General features: G+C 38.8%; 1 protein-coding gene across 7 annotated transcripts in view; it reads left to right on the forward strand.

The window, feature by feature from the left end:
- The window catches only part of INPP4B (inositol polyphosphate-4-phosphatase type II B), an 885,859-nt gene that overhangs the window by 582,507 nt on the left and 279,636 nt on the right, over positions 1-23,716 (forward strand). For 6 of the 7 annotated variants that reach the window (XM_043485578.1, XM_043485574.1, XM_043485541.1 and 3 more), the window contains exons 8-9: positions 3,887-3,937; positions 13,436-13,515. In XM_043485578.1, the coding sequence (XP_043341513.1) occupies positions 3,887-3,937; positions 13,436-13,515 (131 nt within the window). Of the gene's footprint in view, positions 1-3,886; positions 3,938-13,042; positions 13,099-13,435; positions 13,516-23,716 lie in introns of those variants that run through there. The other variant, XM_043485568.1, reaches the window with a different exon arrangement.

Consider the following 23,716-nt stretch of genomic DNA (forward strand, 5'->3'; position numbering starts at 1 on the left):
TCCTAGGAATTGATCTTTCTTGCTTTATTTGTTGATATCGTAAAAGTCCAGACAAAAGGAAATTGTAAGAACTTTAAATATGTAGCCAGGCAGACATTCTTATGTCCCAGGAGGGGCTGGGGGAGGGGTATGGTGAAGCAAAACAGAGCGAAGAACTGCTAATAAGACCAAAAAAGGAAAAATGAATTTATAAAGAAGACCAGAAAATCTCAGGAGGCATGACATTGCCGATGAACTGGAATATTCCAGATGCTATAGAGATAGTCATTGCTTCATCCCTTTCTCACCAAGAGGTCTCTGCTAAATCTGTCCACGGTTTATTTATGGGGTTTGTTGTTTTTTTTTTTTTCAATGACATATTCCTCTCTCATTCCTATCTCCCTGTCTCTCTGTCTCTCTGCTTCCTCTCATCTTTTCTCTGACATCTCTTCCTTCTCTCTTTCTTTTTCTCACTGCCCACAATCTTCTCTCTTCTTCCTTCCCCTTCTTCCTCTCATTTCTTCCTCCTTTCCTCTCTGTGCCACAGATTGTTCTAAGTGCTGGAAAGATGTCTCACTCACAACCACCTATGGAGTGTCTTACTAAGCCCATGTTAGAGATGACTGTCGTAAGGGAAAAGACAGCAGGCGTAAGGAGGTTAAATAATCTCCCAACCTGACTCTGGGCAGAGTTTGAATGATCCAGGAGGGGACTTCCTTAATGGTCCAGTGGCTGAGACTCCGTGTTCCCAATGCAGGGGGCCTGGATTTGATCCCTGGTTGGGGAACTAGATCTTGCATGCAACAGCAAAGGATCCCACATGCCACAGTGAAGATCAAAGATCCCATGTGCTGCAACTTAGACCTGGCACAGTAAAATAAATGCATACTTTTTTTTTTAAATTTCCTATTATCTAGAAATTGTATACAACTCCAGTTCCATAACATGATAGATTGATCTCTCTCCCCAGAGTTGACTCTTGTGTCCTTAGAGGCCCCATGTTAGACTGTCTTCTGAATACTCTCTCTTTTCCAAACACAGATGGGCTTTTATGACTCCATGCCTGCTACATAACACCTTCTTTGCTTGGTTGCCTTCTCCTTTGCCTCAAACTCCTACTCACTGTTCAGAACCCAGACCTCCTCTGTTGTGAAGCCTTTCTTGATGCTTACAGGCTGCATCAGTTACTCCTCACTCTGCATTAAGACAGGAATGTACCCACGTTTTCATTTTAGAACTTACTACATTGTCCTGGATTATTCATACATTTGTGCTGCCCACTAGACTCTATAGTCCCCAAGAGAAGGAATGGGACCTTATTCACTGACAAACCCAGTGTTTTCACTGTGAGGAGGGATGCATATTATGTAAGAAAAGCATGATTAATTTGTAACCTATATACTGTAACATCAGTGGTATTGATCTTAAATATATAAATTAAAACTCTACATATAAACTGATTTAAACAAACATTTCCTATACAAATTTGACTTTATAAAATTTAAAATTGGTTTATTATTTTGTCTTTAAGTTCCTCTACATTAAGAGTTCCGCTTGTGATTTAAACGTGCCACGGTACAGGAAAATATGAAACACAGATACTTTTTAAAAATACTTCTATTATGTAAAGTGAAGTTCATTCTGTCTTTCCCTCCCCTTTGCGCATGTGTGCACAGACAGACAGGCACACACACACACACACACACACACACACTGAATATGCAAACTGGTCAGTGAATAGCTTTAGACATTTTCATAGTTTGCAACTTTGGGTTAAGAATCTTTTTTTCTCTATGCAGTTTATTCATATTAATAAGGTATAAGTGTTCTACTGATAACACCAGTATAAATTTAGGACTTCAACGACTATGTTGCAACAATTGTCAGTGTTCGTATACCTTTGTCCAGTATTATATTGCATAGTGTATATATATTTATACATGCACTCACTGTATGCAGTCCTATATATGTTTACTCTCACCATTTTTTTTTACTTCTTTTGCTTTCTTTCTAAGTTCAAACATATCTCCTTGGTTAGTGCTTTTTGGATGTCAGATGTTTTCTTAAAATGACACATATACACATATATGTATGTGTATATGGGTTGCATATATGTGAATATTCACTATATATATTTCTATTATATATATATACATATATAGTATGTGTATATATATACATATATCCATACAGTATATAGTCTGCATATACATATATATATATATACACACAGACTGTATTTAGTCTACATGTACATACACACACGCACACACATTACATTACAGCTTGCCATGTATTAATATATTGTTTCTGAGTTTCCTTATCCTTTGAGGCCAGCTAATGATTTCCAGATAATGAGACTGAAGGTATATCTGAACATTCTGGACCAAAGAATGTTAATGCAGCTATCAACCTGGAGATGCTCTTAACTGGTGAGCACTCTGTCATGAAATCCCGAGTTGAGTGTGTTCTGTAAATTATGTTGTTTACTCTGTTGGGATCTCTCCTGTCATTATTTTGTGCTCTGGTGAACAATTTCGAGTCGTAATGACTGACAGATTGTACAAGTGATAATGCTGGATCTGTCATAAAGAAACAAAGAATATGATTGCCATTGCTGCACCTCCAAAGGGATTTTGTTTAAATGACCCCCTAAAATGTTGATCCATTATATGTTCCTGGGTTCCTCTCTCCCATCTGTCTCACCAACCCTCTGCTCTCCAGTTAAGCACAGTGTTCTTGTATATTGCTCTGTATTCATTTAACTTGTTTATCACATCTTTACTGCAAATTTAGATATAGTAGATCTAGGATTTATGTTCTCTTCCTGCTGTTAGTAGCTTTTTCTTAAGTGAGAAAGATAATTGTGATTTCTTTTTATCTGAAAAAAAATTTTTAATAATCATAGACTCAGTAGCAATACATCAGAGCCAATATCTTGGGCTAGGAAAGAACACAAGATAGTTTGAAAGGGCCTCAGGTAATTGTAATGTACAACCAGGGTTGAGGATCGCCACTGAGTAGAAGAAATATGTCTACTTATTATGTAAGGAGTTGATTTTTCATCTGAAATGCTTTTGAAACATAAGAAAAGCTTTCCCACATGACTATTTTATAGTATTTTCCTCTTTGGGGGTTCCCTGGTGGCTCAGTGGTAAAGAATCTGCTTGCAATACAGGAGACCACCTATAATGCAGGAGACAGGGGCTTGATCTCTTGGTTGGGGAGACCGCCTGGAATAGGAAATGGCAACCCACTCCAGTATTCTTGCCTGGGAAATCTCTTGGACAGAGGAGCCTGGTGGGCTACAGGCCATGGGGTCACAAAAGAGTCGAACACAACTTAGCAACTAAACCACTACTCTCATTTTTTCTCTTCCACAATTGAGAATTAGTTTTCAAATGAATCTGGATACAGTTATCTCAGAATTTGGCTGAGAATTCTTAAGTGGGAAGGGTATACTAAAAGGATGGTGCATCTTGGTTCTTATACAGAGAATTCATATGTATAAGCATGCATGGAACAGCATTCTCTAGGTCACTCTGTTCTTTCCCTGGAATGCTGAGTAAAGGTTGCTTTTCCAGGAGATTAAAGTGATTCACCTAAAGCCCTGCTATCTCTGTATTTGACAAGGAGTGTTGAGCAGAGGATTCAGGCAGCCCTGTCTACTTAGGGACATCAGGAATTTCAGGAACTATAAAAGGACAGCTTTGTAGCTGCCCACGGTCGAAGCTATACACAATTACCTTCAGTAATGATTAACCACAGAGTCTGAATTGATGCCAGATGAAGGAAAATGAAAAGGACACCTGTATGATGCTTCTGCACTGGTTTCTACTCTGAAAGTGGTTCTTCACTGGTTTCTACTTCTGAAAGTCATTCAGGAAATGCTTGTTTTTCTCCTTAGGTTCGAACCAGTGTTGTGCCTGAACACAAGGATCCCCCACCAGAGGTTGGGGTAAGTGTGTCTTCTGTTTCCAAAAGGCATGCATGTTGCTTCTAAGCTAATCATTTGGATTTTTCTCTGGCCTACTGCCTGGTAACTGACAAGTAAAATTGAGTTAAATTAACTGGGTGTGACTATGCAAGGAGATATTGTCACATATTTGCTGAATTGCATGGACTTCATTCCTTTTCTCCTGAAAATCATCATGATGTGAATTCATCTTTAGTTCAGTTGGCTAGAGAAAAGTCTAGAAATTGCCCTGCAGGAAATTGATATACCATTGGAACCAACATTCCTGGACCAGCAGGAGGCTGGGAATTAAAGATGTGAGCTCTACCTGTCCAGCAAGGAGACAGAGACCTGGCCATGGGACTGTGACGTTTCTGCTCCCTGTGGCTTCAACACTGTTGAGTTTAGTCGTTTAGTCATGTCCAACTCTTTGCAACCCCATGGACTGCAGCACTCCAGGCTTCCCTGTCCTTCACTATCTTCCAGAGTTTGCTCAAGCTCACATTCACTGAGTCGGTGATGCCATCCAACCATCTCATCTTCTGCTGTCCCCTTCCCCTCCTGCCCTCGGTCTTTCCCAGCATCAGGGTCTTTTCCAGTGAGTCAGTTCTTCACGTCAGGTGGCCAAAGTATTGGAGTTTCAGCTTCAGCATCAGTCCTTCCAATGAATATTCAGGGTGGATTTTCTTTAGGATTGACTGGTTTGATCTCCTAGAGTGCAAGTCAAAGAGAAACTGCCACCAAAGTATGGCCCAGTGTTGGGAGATCCAGCTAAGGTTTTCCTGCTGCATCAGAATCATCGCCTCTCCGGCTTTTAGAAGTTGAGAGAATAAGAGGTTAATAGGTGATTTTGCTTAGACAAGGCGGCGGAAGCTCTTGAAAAGATAGCCCAGGAGGCTTGTCCCTGGGATTTTGCATTCAGAAAGGAGGAAAAAGTCCAGAAATAAGTTGAGTCTAAGAGACCCTGTGGCTGAGCCAACTGAAAGGTCTATTTGAAATTCCCTGAAGTCCTACATGCAATTAGCAGCGTTCTTCCGGTGGGTGTGGGGAACCCTGTTCTAGGTAGCATTCACTTCCTCATTGGCCACAGCTGCTGTTCCAGCTGGCCAAGGGGAGCCATCCAGAAAGTATGAACTGGCTGAAAAGTGAGTCAGCCGCCTCTGCATCTGTTAGCGAAGGCGAAGAAAAATGATGCTTCATGCTCGCTCATGCTGAACACTGATTTCAGGTTTCTTCCTGGGGCAGGTTGCATAACTCCGGTTCAAGTGAATTTTCATGCTTGGTTTCCTGCCTCTCCCTTTAGCCTCTTTTGCTCTTCTTACATCCACCACCAATGTCACTGCCAAGACTACGGGGGCTTCTATACTTTTCCCCAAGGGACCAGCAAGTCCTTCCAGCCTCAGGCTTCCCTCCCAGCAGGCCCCATGCAGTCTCCCTGCCCAGCTGCTGCTCCCTACTGGTGCTATCTCCCATTCCAAGATTTTGGTTTGCCAACTATCTTGTATTTGTTTAGACCACCAGAATACAAAGGGAGGGTGTGTCCAAAGATAATCACATAACATGGTAAGAATCTAGTACATTTTAGGACACATCAGATAACAGTGAAATGGCAGTTATATTGCTGAACAGAAGCATGATAAGCATGAGCCTAAATAAAAATAAGTCAGCATGCCTTGGGGGCTTCCTTGGTGGCTCAGATGGTAAAGAATCTGCTTGCAATTCAGGAGACCCACGTTTAATTCCTGCATCAAGAAGATTCCTTGGAGAAGGGAATGGCAACCCACTCCAGTATTATTGCCTGGAGAATTCCATGGACAGAGGAGCCTGGTGGGCTACAGTCCATGGGGTTGCAAAGAGTCGGACATGGCTGAGCAACTAACACTTTAAAGCGTGCTTTGGCTTTCTAACATTCTAAAAATACTTGATATTCTGATAGGGAAGAATTGCCACACCTTGAGGAGCTATGAAGGACCACTGGTTGATATACATCTCTTCACTCCTCAGAACATTTTTTTTGGATACTGAAAAAATTCCTGAGGGTTTAAGTTCTTGGTCAATGTGTCAAGAACTCTAGCCACTAAGTACTCCTATTTTAAAAATGAGCTAAACATTTTATTATAAATCTTTCAAATATGTTCCACACGTCTCTTTGCATTCTTCGGCAGCATCTATTAGATGCACCCACACCTTTGTTGATGACTTAGTCAAGTGCATACCAATTTGTGCTGTGAGAACTTTTCAGGTATATTCATAATAAAGCTGTAATTTTATAATATATATGACTTCACCCTAAAGTGCTTTATAATGTTTTTTATAGACTCTTCATCACGTTAAATATATTTCCTCTCAGTTTTTTTTTTTTAATTTCTGATGTATTTTTTCAGCCCAGATAGTTCATGTATGCTCTGTCCCTCCCTCTGGGGTGGGAGACTGTGCAGCCATGTCTGTTAGGGTTGAGATCAAAGAAAAAATACTTGTACGAAGGTGTATGAAAAAAGTCCTGTCCTGTAAGTTATTTGTAGGAGATGTTATGTATCAGCCTCACGATATCAACTTCAAGTTTTCAAAGACCTTTTACAACGTACACCACAGTTACTCTATATAGTTTTATGAGAATAGGACAGAGTATAACAGACATATACATTTAACCTCAAAACCAGCACTAATAGAAATATAATGTGTGCTACATATATAATTTAAAATTTTCTAGTAGCCCATGCTTTAAAAAGTGTAAAAAGATATAGATGAAATTAATTATAATATTTTATTTAACCCTATCTATGCAAAAAAAAAAAATACTTGTACAAAGGTATGAAAAAAGCCCTGTCCTATAAGTTTGTAGGAGATGTTATATATCAGCCTCACGATATCAACTTCAAGTTTTCAAAGACCTTTTACAACGTACACCACAGTTACTGTATATAGTTTTATGAGAATAGAACAGAGTATAAAAGACATATGGCAACCCACTCCAGTATTCTTGCCTAGAAAATCCCATGGACTGAGGATCCTGCTAGGCTACAGTCCATGGGGTTGCAAAGAGTCGGACACGACTGAGACTTCACTTCACTTCATGCAAAAGTATTATCATTTTAAAATGTAATCAATGTAAAAATCATTAATGATATATGTCACACTGTTTTCATATCACATCTTATAACTCTGATGTGTATTTATATGTAGAATACATCACAATTCACAATAACCACAAACTAGTGCTCAAGCTGGATAATGCAGCTCTGGACAGCACTTGAAAAATTTTGGGTGGTTCACACAAGTCGAAGTATAAAGAAAATCTATTACTTGGCATAAAGGCTTTGTGAGATGAACATAGTTGTTGGAGGTATGCATATAGGGGCAGTACTTCCACTGGGTCCTGGTGTAATACCAGGGCGCCAGACTGCTGAGGACCTGCTTCAGGGAAGTATGCAACCTTGCTGAGCACCCTGGATGTCTGTGACTCAGAGTCCTTGCTGGGACTGGTGGGAGGGACTGTTTATCTGTACACTCCCCATAGAGCAGGGCTAGGGATTGACACAGATGGCTTGCTTTCTCCACCCTGCTTGATATCACTCTCCAGCCAGGTGAATGATTGAAATCGTGCATCTAGCAACATAATAGTCATCTACTTTGGGTGCTTGCATCAGAATGATAATTGTGAGTGTTGCATTGTCATGAGCAGGCCAGAAAGGTCAGAGCCTTACAGAGTGGGGGCAGAGAGCCTGTCAGAAGGAAAGGGGATTGCCACCTGTCCTGGAAATGAGGCCCACAGCATGAGGCAGGATGAAAGAATTCTGGACTGAAGAGTAAGAAACCCGGATTCTAACTTGGCCTCTGCATGTTAACTAGTTTTGTGACGGGGTGTAAGCCAGTTAACTCCTATGGGTCCCTGATTTTTATCTACAGGCGGGCCATGTCTCCACAAGTATTAACTTTCTTTGATTTCATCCAGACATTTCTTGGTCGCTGATAAACATTCCACATGATCTAATAAAAATTTGAGTTACAAGAAAGTATAGCTATCATGTACTCAGCACTATGAACTGCAAGGGGCCACATAACATTCATATCTCTTTTTCACTAGGGTGTTGTTCAGTTGCTAAGTTGTATCCAACTCTTTGCAACCCCATGGACTACTGCATGCCAAGCTTCTGTGTCCTTCACTATCTCCTGGAGTTTGGTCAAACTCATGTCCATTGAGTCGGTGATGCCATCCAACCATCTCATACTCTGTCAATCCCTTCTCCTCCTGCTCTCAATCTTTCCTAGTATCACAGTCTTTTCCAGTGAGTCAGCTTTTCACATCAGGTGGCCAAATTATTGGAGCTTCAGCTTCAGCATCAGTCCTTTCAATGAATATTTAGGGTTGATTTCCTTTAGGATTAACTGGTTGATCTCCTTGCAGTCCAAGGGACTCTCAAGAGTCTTCTCCAACACCACAGTTTGAAAGCATCAGTTCTTCAGTGCTCAGCCTTCTTTATGGTCCAGCTGTCACATCCATACATAACTACCAGAAAAACCATAGCTTCGGCTACACAGACCTTTGTCGGTAAAGTGATGATTCTGCTTTTTTAACACACTATCTAGGTTTGTCATAGCTTTTCTTCCAAGGAGAAAGTGTCTTTTAATTGGCTGCAATCACAGTCTACAGTGATTTTGGAGCCCAAGAAAATAAAATCTGCTACTGTTTCCATTTTTTCCCTATCTATTTGCCATGAAGTGATGGGACCAGATGCCATGATCTTGTTTTTTGAATGTTGAGTTTTAAGCTAGCTTTTTCACTCTCTTCTTTCACCTTCATCAAGAGATTCTTTAGTTCTTCTTCACTTTCTCTCATTTGGCAGAAAAACTTATTTTTCACTAGAGTTTATTTCAAGTTATATTTTGCTTGAATATAACTTTTATTTTTAAACATGTGTTTTCCTTTTTTATAACTGGAATTTCTCTCAGACATTTTTTAATACTCTGCCTTTTCCAAAAATACTTAAAGTGGACTTATGTTTAAGTCATCTGGCTTCTGGGCATATTTTCCTTAAGCACTATATAATCTAATATTTATGCAGTGGTTTCAATTTTCCCAGCAATGTACTAAGTGCTTTGCCTAGATTACTTTAATTCTTATAACAGTAACTATGAGAAAGAACTATTATCATATGCAACTGCTTCATATAGAAACTAAGGCCTAATGTATGTGAGAGTTGGACTATAAAGAAAGCTGAGTGCTGAAGAATTGATGCTTTTGAACTGTGGTGTTGGAGAAGACTCTTGAGAGTCCCTTGGACTGCAAGGAGATCCAACCAGTCCATCCTAAAGGAGATCAGTCCTGGGTGTTCATTGGAAGGGCTGATGCTGAAGCTGAAACTCCAATACTTTGGTCACCTCATGTGAAGAGTTGACTCATTGGAAAAGACCCTGATGCTGGGAAGATTGGGGGCAGGAGGAGAAGGGGACAACAGAGGATGAGATGGTTGGATGGCATCACTGACACAATGGACATGGGTTTGGGTGGACTCTGGGAGTTGGTGATGGACAGGGAGGCCTGGCGTGCTGCGGTTCATGGGGTCGCAAAGAGCTGGACATGACTGAGCTACTGAACTGAAATTGAAAGTGAAAGGCCTAATGTGGTGGAATGAATTGTGCAGTTCCTAGGTTTGTGAGAGAGAAGACAGACCTACAGAGCTCTTCAATGCCCATCAGTGGGCAATTAGCCTGGGGTGATTTATTTGCCCAGATTTTAATTTTTGGATATAATCCTGAATTTAGAATAGCACTTCAGACCTCTGACTCTAGTGACACTATTTTTTTTTAATTTTCCCCGTAATATTGGAGCTTCTACTTTGAAACTTTTAGGATAAGAATTTTAGAAACAACATTGAAGGAAAGAGAAAAATGTTCCCTAAGTTATACGTGCAATATAAAAAAATTGTTAAAAATAATTTTCTTAAGTTATATGATTATGATTAAAATGGCAGTAAGATAGAGTAACTATATTAAGTTCTTCTTTTGCATTAGCACTGTGTGCTATTTTCCCTCCATGGGAATTCAAGTTTCAGGAATAGAGAAGACTATTTTCTCTAATTCATTCTTTTACCAAGAGTCCAGTGAATATTCATGTAAACAAATGATATATTTTCTGCCTTCTGAGGTGTGGAAGGTCATAATCTTATTAATATTTTCATTGAAGTGAAGCAAGCACATAAAAACCTGCTGGAAAGTAAATGTATGGACAAGTCCATTGGTCAGTATTGCAATGTGAAATTATGCACTGTCTGTAAATTGGGGGATTTTATTAATGCCTTTTATTTGATTTTTTATTTTTAATTGAAGGATAGTTGCTTTACGATGTTGTGTTGGTTTATGCCATACAAAAACATGAATCAGCCCTAAGTATACATACATCCCTTCATCTTGAGCTTCCCTCTCACTCTCCTGCATCCCACCCCTCTAAGTAGTCATAGTGCATTTTTTGCAACATGAAGTCCTAGTGTATAGTTGTTTTTAGAATAAAATTTAAAAATTTTAGAATATATAACACTTGCTCTGGTTTGACATGGTTTCATAATACCATTCGGCTTCCCAGGTGGCTCAGTGGTAAAGAATTCACCCGTCAAGGCAGGAGACGAGACGAGGATTCGACCCCTGGGTTGGGAAGATCCCATGGTAAAGGAAATGGCAACTCCACTCCAGTATTCTTGCCTGGGAAATTCCATGGACAGAGGAGCCTGGTAGGCTGCAGTCCACAGGGTTGCAAAGAGTTGGACATGACTTACCAACTGAGCACACATAACACCTAAGTGGTTTGTAATGGCGTGTATGATTTCTGTAAGCTCTCTCTCAAAAGATATTATCCTTTGAAGTTAATCATGGCAGTGAGAGTTGTGACGGAGAAGACTGACTCATGAGTGTCTTTTTTGGCATACTGCAAGCTCTCACAGCGCAGCAGTGAGCATGGCATACAGTCCCTGTGTTCTGAACGATGGACTGAGCTAGAAGATGCATGAGCCAGGGGCCTGCTTCCTCAGCAGCTCCGGGTCTGGTGGGCAGGAGAGACATCAGTGGCTTGTGGTCGCAGACTACGTGCAGCTGTGTCTCTTGGTGCGTCTGTAGAGCATTTCTGAAAATAGCGCCTCCACCTGTTCCTTCCTACATTCCCGTCTGGGACATCTGCCACTTTTATTGCTGAAAAGACCACAATAACATGCGTGGCATGTGCAGTTTGTTTTCTTAATTCTAAAACTATCTCTACCTTCAAAATCTCAAAAGGCAGAGGGAGGAAATAAGTTGAATTTTGGGGACACTGACATTTCCACTGAGTTAAGTGTTTTCTTCGAGTGGGGATAATGAGTGAGGGGTGGAATTTAAATTAAAACCCCTAATTACCAGTGAAAGAGTTAAGTGAGACATGTCTTCAAAGTACTTAAATGCTAAAGTGAAATTCACTAACATAGTACACAATCTGCAGGCTAAAAAATTGTTTTGATTTCCCACAGTTCAGTGAACTATGTGCTCAGTCGCCCAGTTATGTCCGATTCTTTGTGGCCCCATGGACTGTAAGCCTACCAGGCTCCTCTGTCCATGGGATTTTTCCAGGCAGGAACATTGGAGTGGGTTGCCATTTCCTACTCCAGGATGTCTTCCCAGCCCAGGGATAGAACCCTGCATTTCTCGCGTCTCCTGCATTGGTTGGCAGATTCTTTACCACTAAATAGTTTGTAAATATCTGCAGGAGGATTTCTTCTATGTATCATAGAATAACTTACTTGAAAGGTAGTGTGTATGCCATCTGTTCATTGATTTATCGTCACTCACTATCACACACCTAATGTGAAGCAGTGTTTTAGCAGAAAGCAAAACTCATTGGGGAACTTCAAATCTCAATTTTTATTTTGAGGGGAGGGAAAATAGGCAATTAAATACATAGTGTTTAAGTGACAATAGAAACAATACATCAGGATAAGGAATGGAGACTAGCAGTGTAGGGGCAGGGAGCTCTTTTACACAGAGACTGCCTAGTAGGCCCCTGCTGAGGTGGTGTAAATGCTTTTGTTCAGCTGGGAGCCTCCTCGACTAGCTTGGCCCCTTACTGAAAAGTCACCCTAAATTTCCTGAACCTTTGTTCATACAACTCATGGACTTCTTTTCTGCCTTGATTCACTCTCTTCACTCATGTCATCAGACCTTGTTTCCACAAATCTGTTTTCACATAACATTCTTCATCTGATGATTTAGTCTTCTGTGATTCTGGATTTGGGACTTGTTGTCTAAACCACCTCTTTGCGTTTCATGTGAATCAGTTGGGCTTATCATTACTCACATACCGATATCTCCAATTTGACAACCAAGTTGTATTTCAGATTTTTGCCTTTATGACTTTTGAACCAGTTCTTCTAAGTTAGAGCTTTGAAAAGAGAAGAAAAATTTTGACCTGAAGCTTTTCTCCCCTATGGCCAGTGATCCCTTTGTGTAGGTGCAGCCTTTTATGTATGGAATAATTGCATACTTTCCTCTGAAAAGACCCAGTTGACTTAAACCTGGCATCTCATTTTAGGGCAGGCCAGCAACAGACTTATGAGGAGAGAATGTTCTGGAAGATGTAGTGTGGACTTCTTGTAAAGTATTGCAAAGTGTTAGGCAGCAATGGTATGGGTAATAATATGGGTTTGATATTTTCATGTTTACATCTTGACCTTGAAAGGAGAATGAAAAATCCTATTTATGGTATACCATAATATTCTGACTTTTAAATTGCAAGCAGCTAGGAATATTAAAAAGAGATGAAAGATTTTTATCCTGGAAAAGGAAAACCAATTTAGTGTTTTATTCTTCATATTATAAGTCAGAGAATGTAGAAAGTAGATACATTCATAGATAGCCAATACCCAGTATGATAGATTTAAAAAACAATTTTAGAAAATGTAACTAAATAAGTACCATTCTTTTTTGTGTGTTGGAATGAAATTGTCCCATGATAGTGTAGAAATAACAAAGGAAACAAATACTTTTAAACATTGCTGTGATGGGGGAGAAATATAGCATTTCTATTTATAGCTTGTACAGAGTCCCACATAAAAATAGCTTCAACTAACAGATTTGCTCATATCTGGAATACAAAGTTAGTGCTGCCCATGCCTTGAGGAATTCTAATAAGAACAAGCACAGCATTGGTAAACATTGACCGTTTGTCATCTTTTCTTTTATACGAGTTTTCTTATGTGGGGTTTGTTTGTGGAAAAGTCCTGGTTTCTCTGTTGGCTGTTTTATTATTTTCCAGGCTCTTCATCTCTGTTTTTAGAGAGAAGGATGAATTCACACCCCCTCAATCCAATCTCACCCCGTGAAGTAGATTTATGTTACTGACGGTTGTACTTTAGTCAGTGGAATCTTTGTTGGGCTAATAGAGTTAACATTTCATTCTTCTAAAGACTAATTTTGTGTGATTGACGTGATACAAAATATTAAGAATCTTGGAAGCTAATAGAAACCATTCTTTCTTATTTTCAGCGAAGTTTCCTGGGCTATGCCAGTTTTAAAGTCGGGGAGCTACTGAAGTCCAAGGAGCAAGTGCTGGCTCTGAGCCTGAGGTAGGTCTCGATGCTATTAAAGTTAACAGCTCATCATATTTATGGGATGCTGGTTGGGTTTGAGAAGTCGCAGTTCTTACAGTTGGTTAGATGTCAGCTCTCAAATGGCTTATGTTCTCCACTGCAGTAAGTTACTGGGAAACAGCAATTATTCAAGTTCACATTCAAGTTTGTGTTTCAGACAGTCAAAGGTTATCAGTTCTTGTAGGGGAAGAAAATGATATTATTAAGAAACTAGTGCTGGCTAGAGGGGACGGGGTGGTCGGGGGGGGGTGCAGTGAAAGAGGTGAAGAAGATTAAACAGTACAAACTACCAGTTATATATTATATAAGCCATAGGGGTGTAATATACAGCATGTGGATATAGTCAGTATTATAATAGCTTTGTATGGTGCTTAATCTATAAAAATATGAAATGACTATGTTGTACCTCTGAAGCCAATATAATATTGAACAGCCCTTTTTCAGTATAAAATAAAAAATAAAGTGATGAAACTTTAAATGAAACTTCAAAAAATGATGAAACTTCAAAAAAATAAGGGGAGGAAACTCTTTGAAAGCAAGAAAGTAAGTAGAAATGATGGGCATGTTATTAAATACTGTTTCAAAATTATGTTTTAAATCAGGTGGGTTTCTTGGTTTGAAATATGTTTGTTAGAGGCAACTGGCAGATTTATGATAATAAAGGGTAAGCTGATTATTCTTTTTTGAGCTTATTTTGTTGCTGTATAATTAAATGTAAAACGTAAGTTAAAGCAGATTCATATAGCAACACACAACAGGTTTAGAGATGATTTTGGGGATGATAACAATGGTGGCTTGGATGGTAAATGGTGACTCCGACGGTAGAAAGCCCAGGTGGCAATGCAGGAGACCTGGGTTCCATCCCCAGGTTGGGAAAATCCCTTGGAGGAGGGCATGGCAACCCACTCCAGTATTCTTGCCTGGGGAATCCCCAAGAACAGTCCATGACTGGCGGGCTGCAGTCCATGGGGTTGCAGAGTCGGACACGACTGAGCGACTAAACACAACACAGATTTCAGAAGACGATACAACAATCTTTAGGAAGTTGCACAGTGTTTTAATACCGAGGAGAGTATTAAGTAATCATTTTTCTTAACTTCCTTATAAGTTAAAAGAAAATCATATGCTGTTTTCCAATTGTATAATAACTTTAAAATTATGTATGCTTGGAGAATACTACCTTACAATATTTATACAGTATATATAAAGATAAAAATTATATACAGCACAGTTTGTAAATCTTGGATGATTTACATAATGGAACAGGCAATGTGTCTTAAATGTGTTTGCCCTCTGCCCAGCCCCTGAAGATTCATTATAACCAATTTATTTCAGTGTAGATGCCACGGCTTATGGTGGAATCTGCTGCTGGCTGTCTGCTTTCTGATTTTTCCTGATCCTTATAGATTTGCATTTTGACTTAAGAGATGATTTAAAATAATTTAAAGTAATTCACAGTCTTATAGAAAAATAAGTTTTGATGGCTCCTGCAAAGGTTGTTGTATTCTTTTTGGCTTCCTTTTGGCTGTTGTTTTTGTTGTATTTTATTGAGGAAGGCATTTAAAAATGTTTGTAGTTTTGTGATGTTATTCCTGATAGAATTTTGCTGTGGTTATTTTCCATAGGAAGTGTGTAAGTGCCAGCTAAAATGTCTATCTATCATTATCACTGATATTCTAGAAGATATCTATTATCCATCTAGCGTGGCAGTTAGATTTGACCTGAGTGCCCCAGATTCATGATAGGAGATGGCAGACATTGGGCTTGCTGAGAACCACTAGCAGGTTACACGTTTTCTGTGCGTGCTACATGACACTTTATTCCTCACCTTGCTGAACACTCCGTAGTATTGACTGTACCATAACTGCTGTTATTAGCAGCAGCCTACCGCACAATGTTTAGATACTAGCTTTGAGAAAGATATCAGGAGCCAAGAAATCTTTAGTGGAAGGAAAATACCTGAACACACACAATTAGAGGAAGAGTAGGAACAGGAAGATCTAGTTTAAGGTATTCCACTTACAGGTTGAAAAAAGTAACATTATTCTAGATTTACAGGAAATCAAGACACTTTTGATTTTAAACTCTTGATTCTTATTTATTTGATTTTGATTGTATAAAAGGAAACCAAATTTAGCAACAAAACATTGCATTTTCTAGAAAAAATAAATTTTGAAGTGGCTAGGTTACTGTTTTTATCCCATTTTGCGTTTTGCCAAATTTGTGGATTTCTTTGCCTGTGAACAAGACACATTATACACTTATTATAACCTGTTGATTTCTGGTGCTTTGTGTTTTTACATCTGTTGTAATTTATCTTCTTTCCACTGACTTGGCAGCCTCTGAAGGTACTGAGTCAGAAAAGTGTTAGATCAGGGATGCACGCATGCTTACGTGCTAAGTCGCTTCAGTCATGTCTCACTCTTTGTGACCCTGTGGACTGTAGCTGGCCAGTCTAGGGGATTCTTCAGGCAAGAATACTGGAGTGGATTGCCATGCCTTCCTCTAGGGCACCTTCCTGATCCAGGGATCGGACCCGCATCTCTTGCATCTCCTGCAGTGGCAGGCACGTTCTTTACCACCAGTCCCACTTGATCGAGGATAAGAAGTTTTGTGTTTTTTTGATTATTGGTTTTATTTTTACTATGCCTTTACATTAATATATCACTTTTATTTCTTCTATTCTCTAGTCATTGTTTTTAAAGCAATAGAATTCTCAGATTTCTGTTAAAAAACACTTCACAGAAATAAGGGTATACTTGTCGGCACCATACTTGGATGGCGAATACCTCTAAAATCTGTCTGGTTTTTTTGTTATCACTGTCCCTTTGGGTTGCTTCATTTCAGATAATTCAGATTTAAAGCTCCCAAAGTCGTTCCATGGAATTTAATAGTTTAATGTGGGCACTGCATCCTATGTGCTGTGAACTGGGATTTCTGAGTTTGAGGTGAACTTTTTTTCCACAGAAATCTTAAAAAGGGCAAAAAGTGTGTGCCTTATTTTAGACTTAAATTTCATGAAATATGACAGTGCATTTTTGAAATTGTAGACTAAAACCTGTTTGCTTATATTGGGGAGAATGAGACATTATGTGTTTTATGCTCTGATGAGTATATTAGAGATATTGTTTCATTGACCCTTATCAAATTAACCTATGATGTTACTATTTTTGTCATTTTATATAGTAAGAAACTGAGGTATAGAAAAAGTTAAGTAATTTGCACAAAGTTACAATGCTGTTACATTGCAAAGCCAATGTGTGAAGCCACATATTTCTGTCTGCAAAGCCTGTGCTCTTTTTTTAAAAATGTTTTTTTGGCATTTTTCTTTCTTTATTTTTTTTGTTTTTTGATGTGGACCATTTGTTACAATATTGCTTCTGCTTTAATGTTTTGGTTTTTTGGCCTCCAGACAGGTGGGATCCTAGCTCCCCACCTTGGACCAAACCCACTTCCCTTGCATTGGAAGGCGAAATCTTAACCACAAGATCGGCAGGGGAGTCCCAAACCTGTGCTTTTAGTGACCCACTTTTTGTCTCCTTTGACCGAACAGAAAACTGAGACCTAGTTAAAACATGTCATACATTACATGACTTAGTAATGGCAGGACAAAGCAAAGACACGGGGCAAGGACCACTTGTTCAAGATGTCTTCCACATTGATTTCACCACTCATTTTATAGCAAATGAAGGCCTGATGAGTCCCAGTGGCCGTGGAGAGCTCAGGAATGTTAGCCATAATGGAGTGAGCAAGCATCAGCCTGCTGGGTTAAGGATAAGTGGAGACTGAGGGAAACCCGGGCCGGGCCGTCTCTTCTCACCCCAGAACCATGACTCTATACCTGGTTTACTGCCCAAGCACTTAACAATTACTTGCTCTGCTAACCTAACCTGAGTCTCTTGGAATTGTAACAAACCAAAATTTAGAACAATGACTTAACAACAGAATGGAGAAGCAGATCTTTCTCTGGCAATGGTGCTAGAGGTCAGAGGAAAAATTACGTTGCTCATAAAGTAGTCAGACAATCACAAAGGCAGAAAAAGTAGGGAAGGGTAAAAATACTTTCCTAGGAAATCCTCCTCAGAACTGAGACAGATAAGAAGTATTGGCTTAGCCAAAAAGTTCATTTGGGTCCCCGTAAGTTGTCACCAAAAACCCAAATGAACTTTTTGGCCAACCCAACAATTTGACCTTGTCTGACCTTTGCTGCCCATCTCCACACAGTGCGGATTTCATTCAGTTCTTGCTCATTGAGCAAGCATTTATCATGAATTTTTCATATGCCAACTATAGTGATAGGTTCTTAACAGATTTTTAAAAATAGCAGCAGAGTTCATGTTTTGCAGTTGATACTACTAATAAGAATGATGACAAAAAATCCCGTTATTCACTGAACATCTACTAGCATGCAAGGGATGTGTTGGGTGCTTCTTCTACACTTTTTAATGTAATTTCTGCAGTTTTATCATCCCGGTTTTATAGCAGCTTGTCTAAGATTCCACAGCTGCTGATTGTAGGATTAGAATTCAGTTGAGTCTGACTCCAGAGCTTCCTCTGCTTGGTTTTCCTGCCTGATAGGAAACAAATGATCCCATTGAATCTTTACCCTGTTCTCTACTTTATATTCTATCTTTTGGAAAATTTTAGGGACCTCAATTATTTTTTCTTAATACTTTAACCTTAAAATTCAGTTCTAAATGCCTGTGACATAGTAGAGGTTCAAACATATTTTGCTGGGATTTTGATTCATGATGATGACTTTCTTATATTTTTATGGATGCTAAATATGAACCTGGTGCCGTTTATTTGAGTCGGAGACTCCTAAATTAGTGAAGGTTATGCAACCTAAGTATTAGAGTATATCTGAGACATGTAACTTCCAGAGTAATAGTGAGTGATGGATTGTAATTGGCTTGAAAAGCTGAAAGCCTTACTTGGAATTCACATTTATTTCGGTGTAGGTCACATTGTCTTGTCTTGGGAAATTTTCAGCTCATCTTAACAACTATTCTGTTGTTTCTTTTGTAATCTCCTACATGTAGTCCCCCCAAGTTAAGCAAACATTTATGTAATTTTGTCATAGTAGATGTGAGAAAATTTTCTTGAATAGAGGAGTGTTTACCCATAAAAATAGAATTTATGTTTCCTTTTCGTTTATTACTTCCTCCACATGTACGCTAGCACTGTCATGTAACATACAACGTAAGACTTCAGTGATCCTGCATAGATATATGGTGTTATATTTTATAATGTATAGACGTATGGTAAGGGCTATGAAAGAAACAGACAATAAACTTCTACTGTATTTAATTTTTTCCTATTTCAAGTAACACTTTTATGTATATATTCATGCAAATACTTCATAGGTTATATAGATAGATATGTTTATATTATTTTAGGACTTTTACTTTCCTCAAAAACCTTTGCTATTTATTTTACATTAGTGTCAAATGCATGTGTTTAGAGATGGTAAGATACAAATTATGGAGTCTTTTAAGTTTTGTTTTATTTTTTTGGTGTTTTGCTTAATTTAGCCTCCTCACACACACACAGCGCATACACATATTTCAGTTTTGTTTCTAAAAATGGAACAACAGCAAAAAAAAAAAGCGCACATACTTTAAACTGAATCTCCCAAAGGCATGCTCTTAATTTAAGAGCAGAAAGCAATATTAACGAGAGGTTCCTTAGGCTGTAACATACAGTTTTCCACACAAGCATATGCAGAGTGGTAAAAAAAAAAAAAAAAAAAAAAGAGTAAATGTCACTGGCATCTTGCATGTTGGGAACCAGGACATGTTCTATAGTCTATAGGGCAGTGGGTCAGAATCTGTCTGTTACTGTGAGGCATGAATGCATCTGAACTTCCATAGTAACCTGAGACCAACCTTGGCCATATATTGACCATAGAGTTTTAACTGATAAATGTATTTTTCGTTTGAAATAAAATTAAACTTTCTTTATGGGTTGCCTACTATTACTCTTTTCCTACATGCAAATGATGCTTACTTTAAGCACCAGATGCCATCTTTAAAATTGTATGTGTGATGGGTACTTTCATAACAACATCTTTTATTATCAGCACTTACTTGGACTTCAGAGATGATTTATAAGATCATGTACAAGTATCTTAACAGTCACGTATATTTTGAAGATGTTTTATTCTCTTTTAAAAGTCACTTCTGGTTAGCTTTTCTAGTTACCAGAAAGTAGAATTACAGCAAAAAATTCTTCTGGTTTTACCACACTAACTTTTATGCCTGTCTAAAATATTCTCTATATTAAATAAAGGCAATGGACATTGATTGGTGGCCAAAAAGTCTGCTTTGAGAGATAATAGTGTATCAGTGATTATTTTACTAAAGAGATTATTTGCTAAAATTATGAAAGGCACCAATGGAAAAATTTGAGGATAAGAATAGCATGTAAAAGTTAATTGATGCGCTTGACTCGAATTTTCTAAAAATGCCCATCCTAACCCCTGAAAGCAATGCATAAGAGCACTGCATTTTTTTCCTTTGGGAGTGAGCAAGCGAGAAAACATGCACATCAGTAGCAAATGCACACTCATGTTTGATTCAGATGCACCTTTATGTGGAACGCCTAGAATCATTGGAATGTTTTATTCACCATGCTTTTGACATGATTCAGAATGAAGACCCGAAGCTCCTCCAAAACACTGACCCGAACCTCATGGATCCATGTGTGATTTGCTCAGTCACTTCAGTCATGTCCAACTCTGTGAGACCCCATAGACTATAGCCCGCCAGGCTCCTCTGTCCATGGGATTCTCCAGGCAAGAATACTGGAGTGGGTTGCCATTTCCTCCTCCAGGAGATCTTCCCGACCCAGGGATCAAATCTGTGTTTCTAGAATCTCCTGCATTGCAGGTGGATTCTTGACCACTAGCGCCACCTGGGAATAGGAAGATATAACTAACACTCCTTGAAATTTATTATGAATTAAGCATTTCAAATGTCTTACCGTATTGAATCTTCTGATAACCTTGCCTGGAAGATGATATTATTCCTGTTTTACAAGGAAAGGGAGTAACAGCAGTGTGACTTCTTACGGTGACACAGCTGGGGCAGCATGGTAATTAGAAGAGGAGTTCTTGATATCAAAGATTTCCTAGAGAGGATATATTTTGTTTAGAATTTTAGAATGAAATGTGTTTAGAGGCTGGAAGAGAGAATTGACACCTCAGCTTCTTCTTGGGCCTCTTTAGTGACCTAGGACTCAGACTCAGGAGGTTATACACGTCTCCCATTTTCCAACAGATCATTGTTGGAAAAGTGTTCCTATTTGTCCTAGATTTTATCTTCTTGCTTATTCCTCACTTTCCCTCCTGGTGTTAAGTAGGAGAAGTCTCACAATAGACATATGGTGTTGTGTTTTGTAATATACAGATGTGTGGGAAGGGCTCTGAAAGAAATTAACAGTGAACTTATACTTTTTTCCCCCCTATTTTATGTAACTTTTTTCGGTGTGCATATTCATGCAAATACCTCTTAGACTGTATGGATAGACATGTTTATACAGTTATATTATTTTTAGGCTCTTTTCCTTTCTCACAGATCTTGACTATTCTCCATTGTTTTCTCTATGATCACTTTGAAAGCAGCTTTTTTTGCCCAGTTTTAAATCTCCCCATCTTACTTTTTTCCTTGTGAAGTAATGTAATATATTAACACTAGAAAGAGCACTTGACTTCCCCAGCAGCCTTGGGCTCCAGTCCCAGCTGTGTTACCAGCTGTGTCACCCCAGGCCTGTTGTCTATCCTCTAGCATCTGTTAATGGGAGTAGTAACAACCTCCCTCCTACCGTGGCTCTGGGTGATTAATAAAGGCAGTGAAGTTCCATGCATTGCCATGTGTTAGAGAAAAACACTCTATTAAGATTGTTTTCCTTTCTTCTTGTATTAAGCTTACTAATTCCTTCACCCATCGCTTAACATTTTCTTTAGTTTGCTTACTTAGTTTGTTGAAGGTCTTTCTTAAAATGTGACATCTACAAATCTCTAAATTGGGCAATGGCAAAGAGATTGATTTAATCTGAACATTACGTTTTTATTATCTGAAGAATGGGTGCTTCCTTGAAATCCAAATTCTGGCTTTAATTACACTGACACCAGATTTGGCTTCTTATCAGATACCAGATACCAGCAAGAGACCTAGGGAAAGTATTTGGTTAAAACAGGCAGCATTCTGATAGTGTTCTGAAAAATCTAAAAAATTTTTTGACTTGAAAGTTTAGAAATATAGCACTGAAATCAGGGTAGAAATTCGTAAAAGTGACACAGAGTGTCAATTGCTTTCAGAGTTGACTGATGCATTTTATTGCTGAATCTGTGATAAAATGTCTACAGAAATAAATTCAAGTGATGTTTCTCAGGACTGGAGTGTGAAAAGGAAGGGAGACATCAAAAACAGAAGTAGGGCTATTTGCTTCTGAAGCTGACTTTGTTCTTATATGTAACTGTATTAATGCCATTTAGGAACAAGACCACCTAAAATTATCAGAAGGCTGTAACATGAGCCACTTTGCAATAAAGTGACAACATGACATTAATTTATTATAAAATTAGGGAATGGAAAGCATACAAATATTGTGGACTTAGGATAGTGGAGTAGAAAGAGTCTGGGATTTAGAGACATGCTTGAGCCCAAATCCAGGCTTTTTTATTGCCTAGCAACATGATTGATTACTCTGAGACTCAGTTTTCTTATCTGTGAAATGGGGATGACAGTGGCCATGTGACAGCCTCGGCTCCTGTGAATTACTAATGTGAAATGTTTGTAACAGCTCCTGACACATAGTAAGTGCTCAATAAATGTTAGTGGTGGATTTTTTTTTTTTTCTTTTATTGATCAGCCTCTCTAGCCTTAGGGTTTTTGATGTTGTTTTTGTTATCCCCACCCAGGTGAGAATTAGATAAATGGTACCCAACCCATCTGAAACAGTACCTGATGCAAAGCAGGTGTTCATCATGCTGTCACCCATTACTAAAATTATCACCATCATCAGTATTATTATTTCCCTCTTCATCCTTGTAGCCTGTCTTTCATTTATAATTTAAATGGCTCTGCAGTGCTATAGTCTGCATTTTCCTTTATGTTCCTAATCCATTTTCATGAGGCCAGAGATATGACCATGGAAACCAATTAGCACTTCCTTAGTTTGCATTATTCAAAAGATGTCGTATTTGTCAGATTGCAAATTAGAGTTTTTAGTCACTGAAGATACAACTCATACTTGGAGTACACTTCAATAGCTCCTCGATTTGTAAAGAAAAGCCTGCGCTCTTCCATCTTTTAAAATGCAAATCACATAGAGTTAATATCTGTACACAAAAACCTACCTGCTTAAGAAGTTTCAGAGCTTATTTATCTTTGAAGATAATTTACAGGAGTGATTAGGCCTGCAAGGAATTATATTTGACCTGAAAATTTTATATTGGATTTGCCCGTATTTACCAAAGCCACTTTCATCGTTATCACCCTGTATTTCTGCTGCTTTGGATGCATTTATATCATCTTTTTCCAAAGAAGGTTCTTTAGAACACTGATATCCCTTCAGTTATTAGTGTGTGTTCTTTGAGTGAAGAAGTTTTATGTCTAGTAAGTTTGAAATGTTATATTTTAAAAAATGAAGTCGGTGACCTGATTGTAGGACTTCTCAGAGTCTTCATTATTCTCATGTCCTTCAGGGACTCTCAGAGACAGCGTTGCCTACAACTTTTCTTTAATTTGAACCCAAGAAACTTTCTTCATGCAACCCCTTATCAAATGCTTATCAGACACAGTGGGTTCCCAGGTGGCGCTAGTGGTAAAAAAACGTACCTGACAATGCAGGAGACAAAAGAGACACAGGTTCATCCCTGGAGATTGGGGAGATCCACTGGAGAAGGAACTGGCAACCCACTCCAGTGTTCTTGCCTAGAGAATGACATGGACAGAGGAGCCTAACAGGCTCCAGTCCATGGGTCATAAAAGAGTCGGACGTGACTTAGCACGCACACATGCAATATACAAATAGACACTGTGTTCAAAGAAAAACAGCTGCATAGTTCAGAAAATGCTGATTTGGAACAATAGAAACAACCAAGCATTTCCCAGAGAAATCTATGAGAGACTTGTATATGCGTTCATCCACTTTTCCCTGCCATGAAGGTTTC

This window comes from Cervus canadensis, chromosome 1 (assembly GCF_019320065.1).
Source record: "Cervus canadensis isolate Bull #8, Minnesota chromosome 1, ASM1932006v1, whole genome shotgun sequence".
Lineage (NCBI taxonomy): Eukaryota > Metazoa > Chordata > Mammalia > Artiodactyla > Cervidae > Cervus > Cervus canadensis.